The 20756-nt window shown below is 39.6% G+C and overlaps 1 protein-coding gene across 1 annotated transcript; it reads right to left on the reverse strand.

The window, feature by feature from the left end:
* Positions 1-8050: 8050 nt before the first annotated feature.
* LOC125746392 (protein FAM240C-like) lies at positions 8051-20305 on the reverse strand. The gene is made up of 3 exons (XM_049020323.1): positions 20176-20305; positions 14692-14825; positions 8051-8156 (listed from the first exon to the last, which is right to left on the reverse strand). Exons 2-3 carry the CDS (start codon positions 14811-14813, stop codon positions 8051-8053), a joined length of 228 nt encoding a protein of 75 aa, XP_048876280.1. The 5' UTR covers positions 14814-14825; positions 20176-20305.
* Positions 20306-20756: the final 451 nt, after the last annotated feature.

Raw genomic sequence — 20756 nt, forward strand, 5'->3', positions numbered from 1 at the left:
TAAATCACAAGAGTGCATTAGTATGCTTGCAGGTGCAAAATGTTGTGGTTGCATGTCAAAGGCAGTTAAAAGCATAGGAAACATGCCGGAATGTTAATGAGTGTAATTGTAGACTAAGAGGATTCATCACTGAGATGAGTTAGATTGTGATCCATGCAACAGGGGCTAGAATGAAGGGACAGTTCTGGAAGACCAGCTCTTCATAAAATCATAAGAAATATAGACCTGGCTGTGGTGTTGGAATTAATGACCTTGAAGAAAGGAACCAACTAATGCATTCTATAGTCAGAGATGACTAGAGAATGGAAAGGGTGACAGACACAAGTGTTCATACCTTTGGAGGCTGAAATGAGATGAAGAGCTGCATTCTTGATAAAGTGGTCAGATGAGCAAGAGACCATCCAAAGGGGAATTACAGTAGCCCAGGCAGAAAAGAACAGGAGTTTGGACTAGGAGTTGAACTAAAAAGGTCATGAACAATGGTCAGATTCTACTGATGTCCAAGCCCTTATACATGTCTTTATTATTCCAGCTGTAGTTAAAAAAAATGCTATCAAGCTTCCACAGCATTTACCAATATGCAGTTATCAAAGTACTGTAAGCTCATAGCCTCAACATATACAGTAGTCCAGTGAATTCCAATGAGTTAGTAGCAAGAAAGGGCATTGATGACTGATCATAATTGGGGTACTTACACTAATTAAATCTTCTAAACTGGTTTGTGGAATTAGCGATATTTCAGTTCTTAAGTATATCATGCATGCTTAGCATTCTTCATTATATTTATAAAGACAGAAGTGTAAGGAAAAAAAAGTGTAATTTATCTGCCAACTGGCATTTTTAATACTTAACTTATACGGCATTATTGCAGTAGATTTTGGTTGCCGTATGTGTGACACTTCCTGTTTGTCAGAAGTCTTTTTCTTCCATACACTAGTTGAACTAGGAGTGTTTAACTTGTCTGTTCCTTAACCTTGAAGAGTACGACCTTGGTAAGGTATTGTTAATTGAGTTAATATATAAAAAAAACAGATAAACAGATGGCTTGTCTCTAGATAAAAACTGTTTAAACGAGGATTAAGAAAATAGATAAACCTGCTGTAGAAATTGGACATGAAAAGTATGAAATTCACAGCAAGAGTATGAAAATAAACACAACTCCAATTAAAACCCAGCATGGATGAAGGATTTTGTAGTACAGAGCTCCAATATAAGTCTGCAAGTCCCATAATGAACTGAACATTATATTTATCCTTTATTCTTTAATTGCTTTGGCCCTATCTACTCATGGCTACCTTTATTAACTTTTAAGCTGTATTTATCAAGCGAATACCAAAGTTACCACGCGGTCAAAAGACCTCAACATTATATATAAGAGAATACATTTTTATACATTAAGAAACATACCGGCATGCATATACTGTACTGCGTCTATTTTGTAAGCATAGGAGTAGTTCTAAAATTTGCCTGCTGCCTTCTTTACATATTTCAGGTCATTAGCATTGTGAAAGACACTGCATCACACTCCACCTGGGGTGCCAGTGCTTAGGAGGGCTATTATCACTGCTATTATCACTGCACTTTAGACCAGTGGAACAGCAAAGCAGAATAGCTAGGTGCGCTAGATGATTATGTCTTGAGTAAAGAGTTAAAAGTTAAAAATGAAAAGGTATCTGGTACCCTCATTATGATGACCCATGACCTCACAATCTTCTTCCTTTTGACACTGGAAGTTACTATGCTATGCATGTTAGGGAGTACTGACTAGATGAGTTCCACATTGAGAACTTGGCTCTTTACTGACACCTGAACACTTTCAACAAATGCCTGGCTTAGTCGTTTGTTATTTTTTTGTTTTATTTGTTACAGAAAGCTCAGAAAGGTGTAAAAAAAAAATAGCAGCATGCCCCATGTATGATTTATTTTTCCGAATACAGTATGTTCTCAAGCACCTTTCTAATCACAGTGGATATGGAGGCTGGAAGTCAATGCATGGCTTTGTATAAAAAGTAAAAACAGACTATTAAAAATGTTATATGTGTCTGCACAACATAAACATTTGCTTTTCAACGGGACAGAGTTTAAAGACATTCAGCTCCTTAGGGAAATGCACATCTACAGCCTTCAGTATGTCACACACCACTGTCACATTTCTCCAGTAGGGAAAACCATCACGCGGTCAAAAATTCAGCGAAAGCTGAAATTCTGTCAGCATTTTGGAGGTAATTGGAGACCTCACGCTATGAACGACGACGACAAAGTTATTTTTCACAGGTACCTCAGATATGTCTGGAGCTATTTGGCTTCACTACAGCACACATGCTGGATGGATGATGCTGAACATCTAGAACACAAAACGGACATTTTCAGTGCGGCAATATTTGCCAGAAATGAAGACTGGCAGTTTAGAGGTTGGCTTCTTACAACAGAAACCAGACAATGAGAGAAAAATAATTAGTCGGCCAAATAAAAATATATTCCAGCAAGAAGAACTTTTCTAGCAAAAATTAATATATGTAGAAATTAAGGTAATACAGCAAAAGGCAATGGTACCAGTGCAACACCCTAACATTACAGTAATATGCATATTTTTTCATATATAGTTTAAGAATTTATAATAACCTGATAGTAAGTTTATTCTTCATTTTCCTATTCATCACTAAAATAATAAGTTTGCCTCAACCCTTTTTATTATCTTTGAAATTATTTTGGGGACCAACCTGTGTAGTACGATAAACTGAAATGTAAATATAATGTGTGTTTGCTTGTTTGATATTCTGTTGTTGTCAGTGTGTAAAATACACTATAATCTTATAGCCTCCAACACAATATATTAGGGTTCTTCACTATTGGAATATTTCTCACACAGTCTGTAAAATCACTGACTAACCAGGATATACAAAAATGTTTGCTTCATGTTCTTTAGTGTGAAACAGAGGTATTCAAACTATGGGGCACGCTCCCCTCCTGGAGTAGAAGTGGGGGGCGGGGGGGGGTTGATGTGGATGGCAAATTGCAACCTTTAGAAATATTTTTTAATATGTGAGGATGGTATATTGACAAATTAAAATTATGGGTAGCACTTTACTTAAGGCCATGTTTTTAGTAATTTATAAACACATTCATAACAAATAATATTGCATTCATAAAGCATTACAAACATGGCTATAAATATTTATCAAGGCATAACACACACCAGCCACGTGTATGAATGCTTTATGAAGCTTTCATCTATAATGCACTATAGAAACATTTATAATGCATTATAACGGTTGGTATAAGCATTAAGAATGCTTTGTACCAAATAATGGTATTTTAATTTTATGTGTGGTCAGTGTGTATGTGTGTGTATGTATAGGGGGCATCAGGACAAATATATTGCAGCCCTGTTAGTGGCCCTGGCAAAAAAAGTTTCAATAGCACTGGTGAAAGATGATCGTGGTAGTAATCCAGGTTTATGTGTGATTCTTACTTTAAGGTGGACTGTATTTGTGAAGGACTTTCTGTATGGAATATACAGAAATTGTTTTAAAAAAGTAGAACATGCTTTTATTACTTCCAAGTTACATAACTGTGGAACTTGCATGACTCCCTTAAAAGGGCGGTACGGCAGTCAGCCTCTTACCTTTGGGACCAGAGTTCATGTCTCTGCCATGGCTCCATGTGTGGGGTTTACAAAAACATTCTGAGCCAAATTGGAGTTACCAAATTGCCCATAAGTGTGTGTGTGTTTGTGTGTGTGTGTGAATGAGTGTGCCCTGCAATTGGTTGGTGCCTCATCCAGGGTTGTTCCCTGCCTTGTGCCTGTAGCCTCTGGGATAGTTCATTATGGACTGAAATATAAACTATATAGACAAAAGTATTGGGACATACCCCTTAATAATTGAATTCAGGTGTTTCATTCAGACCCATTGTTACAGGTTTATAAAATTAAGCACCAGCCATTCAGTCAGGTTTACAAACATTTGTGAAAGAATGGGTCATTTTGTAGAGCTCAGTGAATTCAAGCATGATACTGTCATATGATGCCACCTTTGCAATAAGTCAGTTCGTGAAATTTCTTCCCTGCTAGATATTCTATGCCAGGAGAGTTTCTAGCTATTAAAAAGATTAGGAGCTATGTTGAGTTTACCTGGGGCTTGACTTTTTTTTTTCACTGTGCAGTGAGCTACATGAAATGGACTTCCATGGCCAAGCAACTGCATTCAAGCCTCACATCACTGAGTGCAATGCCAAACGCTGGATGGAGTGGTGTAAAGCACCCTGCCACTGAACTCTGGATCAGTGGAAACGTGTTATGCGGAGTGAGGAGTCACACTTCTGTGTTTAGCAGTCTGATGGATGAGTGCTTGACTGCATTGTGCCAACTGTAAAGTTTGGTGGAAGAGGGATAATGGTATGGGGTTGTTTTTCAGGGGTTAGGTTAGGCCCCTTAGTTCCAGTGAAGGGAACCATAAATGCTCAGCATACCAAGAAATTTTGGACAATTCTATCCTTCTAATTTTGTGGGAACAGTATTGGGAAGGTTCTTTTCTGTTCCAGCGTGACTGTGCCCCAGTGCACAAAACAAGGTCCAGAAATACAGGTGAGTTTGGGTGAGTTTGGTGTGGAAGAACTTGACTGGCCCACACAGAGCCCTGACCGCAACCCCATCAAACATATATATATATATATTTTTCCCTCCACCACCCCGCCTCTGCGGAGGACTGCTTTATTTCTATTTATTTATTTTTATTTATTTCCTCAAGAGAGGGAGAGGGAGGGACACAGAAGGTCGTCCTTCTTTCCCATCAAACATCATTGAGATGGACTAGAACGGTGCCAGGTCTTCACGTCCAATGTTAGTGCCTGACCTCACCAATGCTCTTCTGGATGAAAGAACAAAAATTCCTACAGACACACTGCAAAATCTCATGGAAAGCCAGTTGTTATAGCTGCAAAGGGGGGGACCAACTCCATATTGATGCCTATTGATTTAGAATGGGGTGTCATAAAAGTTCCTGTAGGTGTAATGACCAGGTCTCACTATACTTTTGTCCATGTTGTGTATTGCTTTCTGTGGTGAGATGTCGCTCGACAACTGTCACCATCACCATTGCTGGCCCGGTCGACAACTTCAATTGTTGCCACTTCAATTATTGCCAATCTTGGGTCCGGCCATCAGATTTGTTCTGATGCTGACGCTGGGTCAGTGCAGATATCCGACCCACTCCAGGAAACACAGGGCATGCGGCAGGGGACGACCTTGATTGTATGTGAAGCACACACAGAACCAGAGGCACAAATCGAACCCGTGACCTTGGAGGTGTGAGGCTGCAGGGCCAACTGTTGAGGAGCTGTTATACTAACATGTTTATTTAAATGATTATATTGGAGATAAAAAGCAAGCAGTCTTTGCCCTCCCTGCTTACCCCATTTCAAGTGGTTCCTGCCTATTAGAAATGCTATGCTGGTAGATGGTTCTGCATCTTTTGTAACCCAGATTTATTTTTTTGAATTATTCCCCAATACTTTGGTTAAATTTAGTTATCCTTACTTCATATATCAGATAAAATTAGTTTTTTTTTATTCCTTTATTGGATGATTTATTTTCTGTTCTGGCATTGTTTGTTCCTCAGCTCACAGATCACTAACTGCATCCAGGAATCTTGCAACACAGAGAAAGAGTCCATCGTTCGGCTTGATCAGTCTAACGGTCTTAACATCATCAATGTCTCCAGAAACTGGATGCCCTAACTATGATGACTGACTTGTATTATCCATCCATCCATCCATCCATCCATCCATCCATCCATCCATCCCAAAATGATGAATAGGATTGTAATTATTTTTATAATATGGATGTAAGCAAGGGGCAGTATGGTGGTGCAGTGGTTAGCACTGTTGCCTCACACCTCTGGCACCCGGGTTCGAGTCTCCGACTGGGTCACATGTGTGTGGAGTTTGCATGTTCTCCCCATGTCGTCGTGGGGTTTCCTCTGGGTACTCCGGTTTCCCCCCCCCCAGTCCAAAGACATGCTGAGGCTAATTGTACTTGCTAAATTGCCTGTAGCAGTGTATGTGTGAGTGAATGGTGTGTGAGTGTGCCCTGTGATGAGCTGGCCCCCCATCCTGGGTTGTTCCCTCCCTGGTGCCCATTGATAGGCTCCGGACCCCCCACGACCCCATAGGATAAGCGGTTTGGAAAATGGATGGATATAAGCAAGTAAGAATATGAAACACGAAATTGTCCTGAAGCAGTCCATTCTGAATATTTATGTTCATCCTACCAAATGTAATAGAGTTCTCTTATATTTATTAAATAAATAAAAGCAAACCCAAATATTAAAACCATTGTCTCAGCCTGCAAGGTCTCTAAATTCAACAATAATTGAACCATTATCTGTGTAATATTGACTTATGAATCATTTAATTGTATTGGACTAATAGTGAAAACTTTAACAACATATTCTGTTTTTCTTTGTTCACCTTACAAGAGTGCATTGTGAGGTTAACCTAAAAGCGTGCCAATGTAACATTCATCTGTTTGTAGTCATGACATTGACCTAGAACAGAGGCTTAGAACGAGATCCTTAAAATTTACAGAAGTTCTATTTAATGTGAATTATTTTGTTTTGAAATAATTCCAGGGTGAAAATATTTCACTTTCCATCAAAATACTTTTGTTCCAGATCAAGGTTCATATTGATTAGGATGAGTTGGACTTTGAAGAATTTCATCACACAATGTTTCTGTTATACTTCAAGGTTCATTTGCAGTCTTATGTAACAGTAAATAATGCATAATTCATGCCAATATTTTTAATTATAAGATAAATCAAGAGCCTGCATTTAAATGGAATATTTTTAAGTACCCCTATGAACGTTGACACTGCTTATTTAAAAACGTCTTCAACAATACATTTGAATTCAAATTAAAATAACAAAATAGCATTCAGAATTTAATGCAGCTAAAATAACAGGCAATGGCTATTGTTACGTTTTGGTATATTTATGCCCTCATTGTCAGGATCGCGGTTAGCGACGGGCAGGTAAGCGGGCAGGAAGCAGGCAAGGAGGCGAAATACAGGGAAAGCGGGGATTTATTAAGCAGACAGCGACTAGGAAACATCTGACATTGACTAACATCAATGACGGACAAAAACCAAGGCAAGACATGGACTGAAATAGACAAGACTGGGCGAAAATAATCGGACTCAGCTGGGCAAGATCAGGGAAGCACACGTGGATAATCAGGGGGCGTGGCACACACGAGGAGCCGGGCACGACACTCATGGTAAATAGATTTATTATTTTTCAAATAACTCTCTCATTGTGGTGCTAAATAGCCTTTATTTTACCTTCCTTTCACATGAACCTTTTGTGACAAAAGAAATAGATGTACAATATGGACAGTCAGAGGTGCCTGAATTCTATGAAGTAAACCTGTTTATAGTTTCCATTTGTGGTTTTAACATGCAAGCAATAGAGTTCTTGCAAAGCAAACAAAGTAACTTGTTATTCAGATGTATAACTGGACTCACATCCATCCATCCATTTTCCAAACCACTTATCCTACTGGGTCGCGGGGGGTCCGGAGCCTATCCCAGAAGCAATGGGCACAAGGCTGGGAACAACCTAGGATGGGGGGCCAGCCCATCGCAGGGCACACTCACACACCATTCACTCTCACATGCATTCCTACGGGCAATTTAGCAAGTCCAATTAGCCTCAGCATGTTTTTGGACTGTGGGGGGAAACCGGAGTACCCGGAGGAAACCCCACGACGACATGGGGAGAACATGCAAACTCCACACACATGTGACCCAGGCGGAGATTTGAACCTGGGTCCCAGAGGTGTGAGGCAACAGTGCTAACCACTGCACCACCATGCCGCCCCACTGGACTTACATAATAAAATTAATTTTATTGTATCAGTTTTATTTGTTTATGTGTGATGCACTAAAAGTTGAAGAAAATATGTCAAAACACTTCATTGGGAGCTATTAAAACTTCGTGAAATCCACGAGGCATGAAAACATAGAAGCTGGGTTGGGTTCACTCTGCCTCAATCAAAATATCTGCTGGTGCTTCTTGGCTCTGCTCATGCACTCCTCATTAAAACTCCTTTGGTTCTCGGTCTGAATTTCCAGCCTCCTTATCCATTCATTACGGAGTCTGCAGGAAATGGATGCATCAAAAACATTAAAATTAAATGCCTGCCTGATAATCATTTCAAGAGTGTGAATTAAGTAATTCAATCATATTCTAGTAGTCAAACAACACAAGACATGGGTGGATGGATGGATGGATGGATGGATAGATGATTAACCAATGAAACAGTAGCCTTGGTTCAAGAGTGCTCTGATGTCAGAGATATCAGAAGATGAAACGTCATGCTTTTTTCCATGCACTATAGAAAATGACGTCATTTACTAACCACCTTAATTCGTAGTTCATATACAAGTTTATTGTGAAGCTACTGTATAGAACATGATATATTATTCATTTTTACTTTTCAATCCACCTACTGTAAACCCCCAGTTTGAAAGATCAGTGCTAAAAAGAGTAGGAGGTCTAATATGAATGATTAGACATACATTAAGACATTGACTACATATGTTTGAAGGCTGTGTTGGCATTTTTGAAAATAAAACTACAATACTGGAAATACAGAATGTGTACAGTCATGGCCGAAATTATCGGCACCCCTAGAATTTTTCCAAAAAATCATTTCTCACAGAAAATTGTTGCAGTTAGAAATGTTTTGGTATACACATGTTTATTGTGTTTACCATGAGGCAGGGCACAACCCAGGATGGGGGGCCATCCCATCACAGGGCACACTCACACACCATTCACTCACACATGCAGACCTACAGGCAATTTAGCAACTCCAATTAGCCTCAGTATGTCTTTGGACTGTGGGGGGAAACCGGAGTACCCGGAGGAAACCCCACGACAACATGGGAAGAACATGTAAACTCCACACACATGTGACCCCAGGCGGAGACTTGAACCCGGGTCCCAGAGGTGTGAGGGAACAGTGCTAACCACTGCACCACCATGCTGCCCCGGAAATAAACATGTGTATACCATGTTTTCTGAGAGAAACGGTGCATTTACTGGAAAAATTCTTGGGGTGCCAATAATTTCGGCCATGACTGTGCTCACCACCACCCCTGCCCTTTTGTTAATCATGACCTTGTATTAAAATTTTGTTCTGTTTAAATAAATTCTCCAGCAAGACCAACTAATTCTAAAAAATGCCAGTACTGCAAGGTTTGGGAGACATTCTACATACTTCCCTGATCTGGGTGAGAAAGATAACCCCCAACTAGATGACAAATAGCACTTCTGTAATAAGGAAGTAGTAAGATTACATATCATAAGTATTGTACGTTTTACACCGTGCATCAACACTGAATAAAGTAATTCTCAAAATATTTTGTTAGTTTATTCTTAAATATTGACACATTATATATTTAAAAATATATTCTATTTACAGAACTTTCTACAGCTCAATCAGGACAAAGATCTGGTGATCAGCACTGAAGTTCAGAGGGAGAAAAACTGTGTGAAACTACAAGCACTGGCCTTTAACCCTTGCAAACAAGTAAAAAACCTGGCCGTCATCTTTCACTCAAATCTCAGTTTTGTGCCTCTCATTAGAAGCATAACTAAGAGTGCATTCTATCATCTTGGGAACATTGCCTTGCCTGACTTTCTCTCCAGCCAACACAGAGACACTTGTTCATTACTTGCAGGATTGACTACTGTAATACTTTACTTTCTGGTCTCGCTAAGAAGAATATATCTACAATTACAATTACAATTAAAACTCAGCTGCATGCGTATTAACTAACACCAGAAAGAGATCACACATTACGCCAATTTTAGGGACGATGGTGGCGCAGGAGGTAGTGCTATCGTTCGGCAACTGGAGGGTTGCCAGTTCGAGCCCTGATTCCTCCTGGCCCCATCAAAGTGTTCTTGAGCTAGACACTGAACCCCAAATTGCTCTAGGTGTGCAGGTTGGCACCTTGCATGGCAGCTTCTGCCACCGGTGTGTGGATGGATGAATGTGAGGCATAAAAAATGTGAAGTGCTTTGAGTACTCGTAATTGTAGAAAAGCGCTCTATAAATATAGTCTATTTACCAATTTTAAAGTTTCTGCACTGGCTACCGATCTGCTTCAGAATTGATTTCAAGATTCTTTTACTGGTTTACGAACCTCTTAACGGTCTTGGACCCACCTATTTATCAGATTTGCTTTATCCAATGAGCTGTCTAGACGTCTCAGGTCTTCATGTAGCAGCCTTTTAATTATCCCTAAAGTTTATTTTTTATCCCAGAATATCTCATTTCTTTTTATCTCTATTATTTTATTATTTATGTTTCCTTTGCTTATGTTCTATCTCTATTTTTATCCTCCTTTTACATCCCACCGTTTATACTTTTATTTTTGTAGTTGCTTGTACTGTTTCTTCTCCTTTGTTTATCTTTACCATGTATCATGCATCATCATAACTTTATCTTTTCCTTTTTATTACCTCACCATTCATAATTTTACTCAATATATTTTAACCTGCCTCTGGCTTTTCCTCATTTCCTGTTTTTATTGTCAGTTCCTGTTTTTATTGTGGTGTCTCTTATTATTTATTTATTTGCTTATATATTTATAATTGTCTATCATGTCTTTTGTCCATTTATTTTACACAGTGTGGGTAAAGGCGGCAGTAGGTGTGGGTTGATGTTTTTATTATGTAAAGCACTTTGTGTTGCATTGTATTTGTAGGAAAAGTGCCAAGTCTGATTGATTGGAGAATTTGCTAAGAACCCAAGAACATTTAATGATATACAGGCCTTCAGTATCCTGTTAAGTGTTAAAACCCATAACTCTGCTGTCACAATGAGCTCTGAACACATGTCTTTTGTGGAAGGTCAGCCAGGAGAAAACCTGAACACCAGTGTTTCCCAACCCCGTCCTCGGGGAACCGCAGACACGCTGTTACTCCCTCCCTCCCCGAGGACCTGATTGCGAAACACTGCTCTACTATATACAAAAAAAATAACAACATTTTTTTGTTTCACTAATTTCTCAATTTGTGGGTGTGTGTCTGTGAATAATGTATTTTTTTTTGGCTAACGGCAGCCTGGCTCTTCCCTGTTTCTCATTAGTGAAGGGCTTCTTCCTTGCTTTATGGGTCTTCAGTCCTGCTTCTAGTATCCTGATACGAACTGTCCTAGCCGTGCACTTCACACCACTTAATGTTTCCCATTCTTTCTGATGGTCACTTGAGGTCATCCTCAAGGCGTAGCCTCTGCCAGCAGAATCATGATTAACCAGGATTTAAAAATGTAGATTTGTTTAAAAATATAGAATGGTCTCTTAATTTTTTCCATGGCTGTGTGTGTGTGTGTGTCTGTATATATAAAATGTTAGCTGCACTGTAGGGTAACTGTAGGTTAGGAAAAGGCTACATACAATGAGCTTTATTCACTAGCCATTCTTATGAAGAAATTTCTTCTTCAAACTTTGTTATGCAGTTTTCATGAAGATTCTGACATCTACCAATGTTCTTAGCTAAGAACAAAATCTACGAGCACTCAAGAGCATTCATACGCACTTTTAGCGCTGACATGTTTGTTCAAAAGGATTAATTATTGCATGTTCTTAAATTCTACAGTTGTATACTATTATTACAATAATATTTATGTAATTTATGATGCTTTTAAATACTCTGTTTTAATTATCTGGTCTTTTGAAATAAAAAAAACACTACATTAACGCTGCATTTTACATACTTTTTGTGAATTAAGAACCATACCATCCAATAATCAGTGACTGATTACACTATTAATAGGACGGAAGTACCTTGTACCCTCGGCCTACTGGCGAAATGACATATTTAGTCCTGCTTCAACGTATTGCAGATTGTGCCCTGAGGAGGGAACGCATCTTCCAGGACCTTATCGACCTTTTTGAGAGAGTGATGAGTATCTCATGGCATGCTTTAGGCTACCGAGAGCTGTCCTCATAGATCTTTGTTTGACAGTTTGCAGCCAAAACTGCAGTTTCATACCAGACGGTCAAACCCTGTACCACCACACATACAAGTACTATTCACCTTGGGCTTTTTAGTTACCGGGACATTTCCGAGGAAGTTGGGAGACAGGGTGGGCATTTCACAGGCATCAATCAGCCGTGCGCTCCTGCATGTTGCGGATATAATTAACGTAATGGCCACGCAATACATAAAATTCCCATATACTGCAGAAAAACAAGTCTCAGTCAAGTTTGGATTCCAGTCAATTGCTGGTCTACCCAACATCAGCCGCAATAGATTGCACATGTGTGCACATTAAGGTGTCTTCTCCAGATCCGTTCCCATACCTCAACCACAAGCAGTACCGCTCCAAATGTCCAACTCATCTACGGCCCCCAAAACCACCTTCTGAATGTGGTCTCCCGCATCCTAGGGGATGCACACGACTCCTTTATTTTACAGAACAATTCTGCTGGTGTGCGCCTTGAACAAGGAGGTGCATGGCATATGAATGCGATGCATGGCTCATTGGTACACCACTACTGCTGTGGTATCTGTTGCATATTTATACATTTTAGCAATAGTGGGTTTCTTTTCCTATAATGACTTGTGTTACTAGTAGAGAGATAATACGCTCTTGCCCCCAAGTTAATGACACTAACCCTAACCCTCAGACTCGCCAGGAGGTGTCCTACAATCAGCGGCACACACCTACTTGTTCCACCATCGAGCGCACCATCTGTATTTCGAAAGGACACTGGATGTGTTTGGACACGCAGGTGGCAAACTGCTTTACAAACCGGAGAAAGTTCGTACGCAGAGAAAAGCTGAAAATTTGTTTTAGTCTTATCGTAGCATTAGAAAGTCAATTGACTACTCAGCCATAATTTGTTTTTCATTTTATAATCTTTAGGCAACATTTCATCTTTTTGTAGGATAATAATGGTCTTGCACAACATTGCAATGAAAAGCAGTGTATCACTTCCCCCCTCAGTCAACACAACAAGAGGACATGTGTCCAAACCCACTCCTGGGACCAGATAACAGACTTGCTGGCCAAGTTCGTACTTGATCGTTTGTAAATAAATACGTTAGATTTCATTTGAGTTTTACTCTATGATTATAGCTTACAATTAATCTTACAACTGAAAGCATCATTGAAACAGGTTCTTTATTTTTATTTACATTTTTTTACAATTTTTATAAATGTCTAAGTGTCACAGATATTGTAGCGAGTATTGAGGTGATGTGTGAGTGTTTGGGTCGTCCTCTCTTGCTTGTCCAGGACCGCATGTGATATTAGGCATGAGGCAGTTGGAGAGGACCTTGGTGCATCCATGAAGGTACAGCTCAAGATGTCGTGATACGCCTCAGATGGTGGTTGCTTTGGCAGGAATTCATCTATAAATAAATAATAAATCAAACCATGTTTAGTGTAAAATTTGAATACAAATTAAGCACTTTGGCAACAATTTTCAAACAGATGGACATGTTTAAGAGAACACATTCACAAAAATAAATGACCAAATTTAGGTTTTATGCACTTGGTATTTATGTCAAACGTAATGTCAAATTAAAATGATTTTGCAAAACCAGTTTACCTTGTGATTCCGACACAGGAAATGGCCTAGGGCATGAACCCGCTGACAGGGGGGGGCAGGTCTGTGTCCAGATGCTCTGTTGATGACACACCTGAGAGTGCAGTTTCCCCTGTAATGGCCCTGATGCACTGACCCGGCTCTGAAAATTCTGAGCAAGCCTGCCCCCCCTCCAGTGGCCTACATCACTCTTCTGTGTTTGCCAACATTCTCTGTCGTCTCAGATTTTAAATCTAACCATTTATTTTTCGTACTTCATCACTTCTGCACCCATGTCCAGATTCAGAGGGCATATGGAACATACAATAGTGGAACAAGTAATAGTGTCCGATATGTCTTTTTTTTTGTTATCACTACTACTGATGCTAATAAATATTACAGATTATTTCACTTCCTGCAGCAGTACCTCCACCTCTGAAGAATTACATTTTTCTTGTGTTTCGTGTCTACTCCATTGTCTTTAGTTTTTTTTTTTGCATTCCCTCTCAACTTTCCTTCTTAAATTTCTCTTTGCCCGTGGCCCCAAAATCCTTCCTTATATGGACATTGAGAGGGTGTTTACCCGTGCTAATTAAGAGCAACTGGCACAAGCTTTTCACTTATGTGGATAATGGAATTCATCAATTTAAGAACACATTTGCGAATAATTAAGTGGTTTAAGAACGCATCTTGAAGCTGACGTAGACTTGTCTTAGAATCTTTGTAGGACAGTGCTTAAGAGCAAATTTAAGAAAATATTTAGAAAAAATTTGGTGAATGAGGTTTAATGTTCAGGAATAGCCAACTCAAAGGTCAGACTCAACCTCACTGAGATGCTGAGGTGGGGCTTTAAGGGAGCTGCATGTGAAGGAATTCCCTCGAACATCAGTGAGCTGAAGCAAAGATTAAATGTGCTAATGTGAATTCATTGGGAGGCAGTTATCAAGAAAGCCATTCTCACAAAATGATGTTAACTGTAAGCTGATTAAATAACACATTTCGGAATGGAATAAGTATGGATTCCTTAGGTAGGGTGAACAACATCTTACATGCAATGTTCTTTTTAATTCCATGCCCACACTTACTTTGATAAAGCGCTGGTTTTCATCCTCAATTCCTCGTTAGTCGTCATCTTACAGTGGTGTTCAATTTTTCGTTCCCAGAATTTTTTTGTGCTACATTTATCATGAATCCGCGCCAAATTCATTCTCTGTAATAGCTGTGTAGAAAACACAATTCAGGTATTTAAATAAATATCATAAGCGCTAACTACAATTGCCGAAAGTGCTTTATATTATTTGGTTTAGTATTTGGTTTTATCAATAGTACTAGGCTGGTGTTCAGTAAACTGGGTTATTAAATTCCTTGGTTGAATATGTAATATTCATTTATATACTTGAATCATAAGAATAGAGTCACTGAGTCACTGAATTACTTCATCCAGTGTCATATGTCAACTGCCAACTCTTTTTACCCCAATATTATGACTTTCCACCCATAATAATATATTTTGTCACTGCATTCTTTTGTTCAATTGTACACAATTTGCCTACTAGCTTATAAATACCACACCAAAAAGGAAGTAACATACAAAGCAGACACTGCGTAGATCAGGCTGTCCTTCCAATCAAAGCACCTAGGCAAGAAGGGAAGTGGTAAGAGATGCTATTCTAATGGCAAAAACACCTTTGGAAATGTTACAGATTTCAGTAGCTGCAACGGAAGAGAATCTGCATTAGTCAACCAGAACGCTGCATAGAAATGGTCTGCATGGCATTGTGAAAAAAGAAGCATTTGCTTAATAAATTCTTATTCTTATTTAAGCTCTCCTAGGGTTTACAGTGAAGCACCTGACTAATCAAGGCAAAGAAATGGTAACCGGTGTTCTCATCAGGAGAAAATAAGTCAATATTTTGGACTTCATGCAAAGCATCAGAGGTGGAAAGTTCAGGCTCAGAAAGTTTTATGTTTCACTTCGACCAGTCGAGTAACTTTCCGTCTTTTGTACCTGCCTGCCCTTTTCAGGGTTACAGGACCCTATGGGTGTAAGACAGGGAACAAACCAGGATGGGGTGCAAACCCATCACAGGATACACTCATGCTCACCTACAGGCAGTTTGGTACCACTGTGTTGCATCACTGCTTCTTTTAGCAACACTATGTAAATGTTTGGGAACTGAGGAGACCAGTTGCCAGATTTTTTAAAGTGAACCGTTGTCCCATTCTTCTCTGATATAGGATTTCAACTGCTCAACAATTTGGTGTCTCCATTGTCATATTTTTTGTTTCATGATGTGCCAAATGTTTTCAGTGGGTGACAGGGCTAAACTGCAGATCTGTATATATCGTTCAGCATTGATGGTGCTCTCCCAGATGTGTAAGCTACCCAAGCCATGGGCACTAATGCAGCCCCACACCATCACGGATGCTGTCCGCTGATAAAAAGCTGAATAGTTCCTCTCCCCTTCAGCCCAGAGGATGCGACGACCATGATTTCCAAAAAGAATTAGAAATTTTGATTCGTCAGACCACAGGACAGTTTTCCATTTTGTCTCAGTCCAACTTAAATGAGGTTGAGTCCAGAGACATCGGCAGTGCTTATGGATCTTGTTTAGAGACGGTTTCTTCCTTGAATGGTACAGCTTCATCCTGCATTTGTGGATGCACTGACAATTAAGCTGTGTGCACAGACAGTGGTTTAGTTAGTATTCCTGAGCCCATGCAGTGATTTCCACTATATAATCATGTCTGTTTTTAATGCAGTGCCACCAAAGGACCTGATGATGGCTGTCCAATATTGGTTTTGGCCTTGTCCGAATTTCTCTGGATTTTCTGAATATTTTAATGATAGTATGTACTGTAGATGATGGCATTCCCAAGTTCTTTTCAATATTACTTTGAGTCAACTTGTTATTGTGTCTCTCGTCATCTTGGTTGCACAGAGACTCTGCCTCTCCGGGAGGCTCGTTTAATACCCAGTCATCTTACTGATCTATTGCCAATTAACTAAATTAGTTGTGAGATGTCTAACCAGGGGTAAAATTCAAATTGAGCATTTATTTGTCATAAAATTATACAATTTCTCAGTTTCAGCATTTGATACGTTGTCATTGTTCAGATCAGCTCAATTTTCAAATATGGGTTTACATGATTTGGAAATCATTGGCTTCTGTTCTTATTTACATTTTACAGAGCGTTCCAACTTTTTGTGTAAACAGGGTTGTACTTAAAATGGAGTAAAATTTCATCTTTCACTTGGACAACGACTGCAAACACTAAGCCAAAGCTATTGAAAATACAGTAAGTGCTATAGAGAGGCCCAGTAAGAAAACCTGATCAGAATCCAATAAAGAATACATGCCAAGGCTTGATAACTGTCACAAGTGATCTCCAAGAAACTTCAGTGAAGATGGCATATTTTCCAAGTACAATGGATGACTGTTATCAATTTGATGTAACAAAACACACACAAAGAAGACCTGAACCTCTAATTGCTGCTAAAGGTGTTTGTAGTAAATACAGACATCAAGGATCTGCAAGTATCCATGCAGAATACTGCATTAATAAAATATAAAAATTATAAATACTTACGAGAACAGTTAATCTGAAAGTCAAATAGTGTGCATTCTTCCTAGTAGTCTATTGCTTAAAGCTCAGTTTTTAAAGGTAATGCGAAAGTATTGTGAGATGTCAGGAAACGTATTGTGAGGTAACACAAAGGTACTGCGATTTTGCAAAAGAACTCATTACATTTTTCCATGATTTTTTTTCATTTAATTTCATTTCATTCTTGACTGCTTGTCTGGGGCTGGGTTGGGGGCAGCAGTCTGAGCAGGAATGCTTAGACCTCCCTCTTCCCAGAATCAATGACAAAAGGCAGCACTGGTGGAGTCCAACACCCACCAAGGAGTCTAACTTACTGTTGCCAATGCAAATCAAAATGTCACTCTGGTTACATAGGGACCTGATGGTCCACAGCAATGGACCCCATGCCCCATGCTCCTGAAGTACCCCTTACAGGACCCCCTGAGGAACATGGTTGTATACTTTTTCCAAGTCCACAAAACACTGGTTGTGGCAATCTCCCCTGAACCGTCCAGTATCCTTGTGAGGGTGAATAGCTAGTCCAGTGTTTCGCAACCAGGATGGAATCCTGGATAGACCCACAGATGGACCCTCCTCATCAATACTCTATCATAGACCTTCTAAGAGAGGCTGAGGAGTGTGATCCCCTTGAAATTGAAACACATCCCACATTCCCATTTCTTAAAGACTGGGCTCCTATGAGTCTTCGAGCTCTACTTCCTCCAAGCAATGCATGTCAGTTGAATTCAGAGGGTCCTCTAAATACTCCTTCCACCGCCTGACTATATCCCCAGTTTAGAGCAACAGTTCTCCAACCCCGCTCTAAACAACACTGCTTCCTCCCTCCTGAGATGTTTAAAGGTTTGAAAGAATATTTTCAAGGCTGACCGAAAGCCATTTTCCATGGCCTCACCAATTCCTCCAACACAACACGTTTTTGCTTCAGCAAATGCTGAAGCTGCATTCCCGTTAATCTATCAGTACCTGTCAGCTGCTTCAGGAGTCCCAGAAGCCAACCAAGCTAGGATGGCCTCCTTACTCAACCAAACAGCTTCCTTTACCACTGGCATCCACCACTGAGTTTGAGAATTGCCACAACGACATGCACCAACAGCCCATGGCCAGAGCTCTGCACAGCTGGATCAGCAGTGGAGGCCCGGAACATCACTCGCTCAATGACTCCACGTCCCTGGGATACAAGAGGAGCCTTTAAGGGACATGCAGCTATAACCTCTGGCAGACACTTCTAGCACACCCTCATTATATACGTTTGGGTATTCCCGGTCTGTCCAGCATTTTCCCCTGTCATCTGATCCGTCTCAGATGGCAGGGGATCTCACCTTAAGTTCAATGACAGCTAGAGTACCACTTGGGTTCAGATATAACAGACCATTCCTCCTAATGCAAGTTTCATGACCGTTATCCATGCGAAGTCCCTCAGTAGAACAATGGAGTCCCTAGAAGGGTCACCTTCCAGCAAGCCATCCAAAGACTGCAAAAAGGCCTGATACTCAGAATTGGTGTCTGGTGCATAAGTACAAACAAACGGTCAGAGCCCATCCCTCAGCTCAAAAAAAAGAAGCGAACTCTCTCGTTCACTGGGGTGAAGTTGATCATACTGCCACCGAGCTGCAGGGCTGGAGTCCAACCCCTCTCCAGGAGTTTGGTTCCAGAGCCTGAGCCACATCATGAGGTGAGCTTGACTGTATCTAGACAGTATCTCTGTACCTCCAGCACTAACTCAGGCTCCTTTCCCACAAGACAGATTACATTCCATGAGCCTAAAGCCAGATTTAGTAACCGACAATCAGTCTGCTGAAGCCTCTGCCTTTGACTGCCACCCGATCTACACTGCACCTACACAACTGTTTCACCATTCCACAAATGGCCAGTGCCTTTACTGTACTGTACCAACAAATAACAGGTATTGATATGACATGCAAAATAATTTTCTGTTTTGCAACTAATGAATGAAAATATCTAGTACAACTTTCCTGAGAACTTTGCTTTGAAAGGAGGAGGTTGTTCTCAACAGCAACAAAATAAGTTTGGCTGCTGCACTACGACGTTTGCTCATAGGCTAGCAATTAAATTAAAATTTGACTAAATATTTGACTACAAAAAAACATCATCAGTATTTAATATGGTTATTGTGCAACCAAATTAAACAAAAAAAGTATTGTATTCAACAATAAAAAAGTTGCTTTAAATAAACTTCTAAATAAACCATATATTATGGTTTCAATTTCAAAATTATCACCGTTTTTATCTATTCATCTTTTAAATGAGGTAAAAAAGTGACAATAGAGACCATATAAGGGAAACATAAATAGATCTACATGCAAAATAAAATAAAAAGTAATCGTTCATAAATACATATTTTACATTTCATTAAGAGTACAGAATAAATACAGTAAAAAGAAATGTTTAAAGATATTTATCTGGGAAGTGCACTTTTGCTCAGAATACAATTTAGCATTAGAACACAAATTAAGAGTAACACAATAAAAACTACTAACTACTAATTTCTTCTACAAAGTTGCTGATATCTTTTTGAATGGCTAGATGAACACTGATTCAGTTCCCAAACCTCTCCTCTGGGGCGCCCCAGCCATTCCATGTTGTTGTTAAATTTCACCTCCTGCTCACTTAATTATATTAATGAATTAAATTTGTTTAAAAAGTCAATGAGTTATTGATTAGTTATACGACGTGTGTTTTTGGTCGAGTCAAAAAATACATGGGTTGCTGCAAATACTGAGGTGATTTCAGTAGAAGTTATGAAACGGCTAAGCTAGCACACTTTAACGTGCATAGTAACGTAGTTTTACACCAACATGAACATTATTTAAGCATTGTTTTATTTTGCTGCATATATATATAGCTATACAGCTGTATTGCACTACATTTTTTGCAATTTCATTACAGGCAAAGAGGTTACCAACACAGCAACTGTTGCACTACATAAGCAAAAATAAACTTACTGCAATGCCTCTTTACTCAGTAAAAGGAATCCAGGTGTTCAGTTATAGAAAAACATGTATTATTCCCTGATGTCTGGGAAAAGATGAGAGTCACAAAACAGAAATAAAAAACAACACGTGTTCACTCACGAGAGATACTTCTGTACAGATCATTATTTGCAAAGTAGTTATTGGGCACTTATATTTGATAGTGAAATGCAAGTGGGAATTGTGGTATTTCCGCTCTTGTGCGTTGTGCTATGTTTGAAGATGTTCAGTCACTGAAAGGACAACTGATCTGGAATGCGTTAGCAGGTGCCACAAAGGCTCAGTCCCCAACCACACCAGAACTATCTGGCTTCATTACAAGAATAGGCATGATGATCCAAGCATGCATCGTCATCTATTTTAATGTGATTTGCTGGGTACCATCAATGCTAGAGCACGCAGTACGCCAGATAGTAAGATCAGTTTCATTGTAATGGATTATATTACTTTTTTAAATGGTCAGAGCCCATCCCTCAGCTCAAAAAAAAAAAAAAATAAGCCAACTCTCTCGTTCACTGGGGTGAAGCTGATCATACTGCCACCGAGGAAGCTGT

This window comes from Brienomyrus brachyistius, chromosome 7 (genome assembly GCF_023856365.1).
Source record: "Brienomyrus brachyistius isolate T26 chromosome 7, BBRACH_0.4, whole genome shotgun sequence".
Taxonomy (NCBI): Eukaryota; Metazoa; Chordata; class Actinopteri; order Osteoglossiformes; family Mormyridae; genus Brienomyrus; species Brienomyrus brachyistius.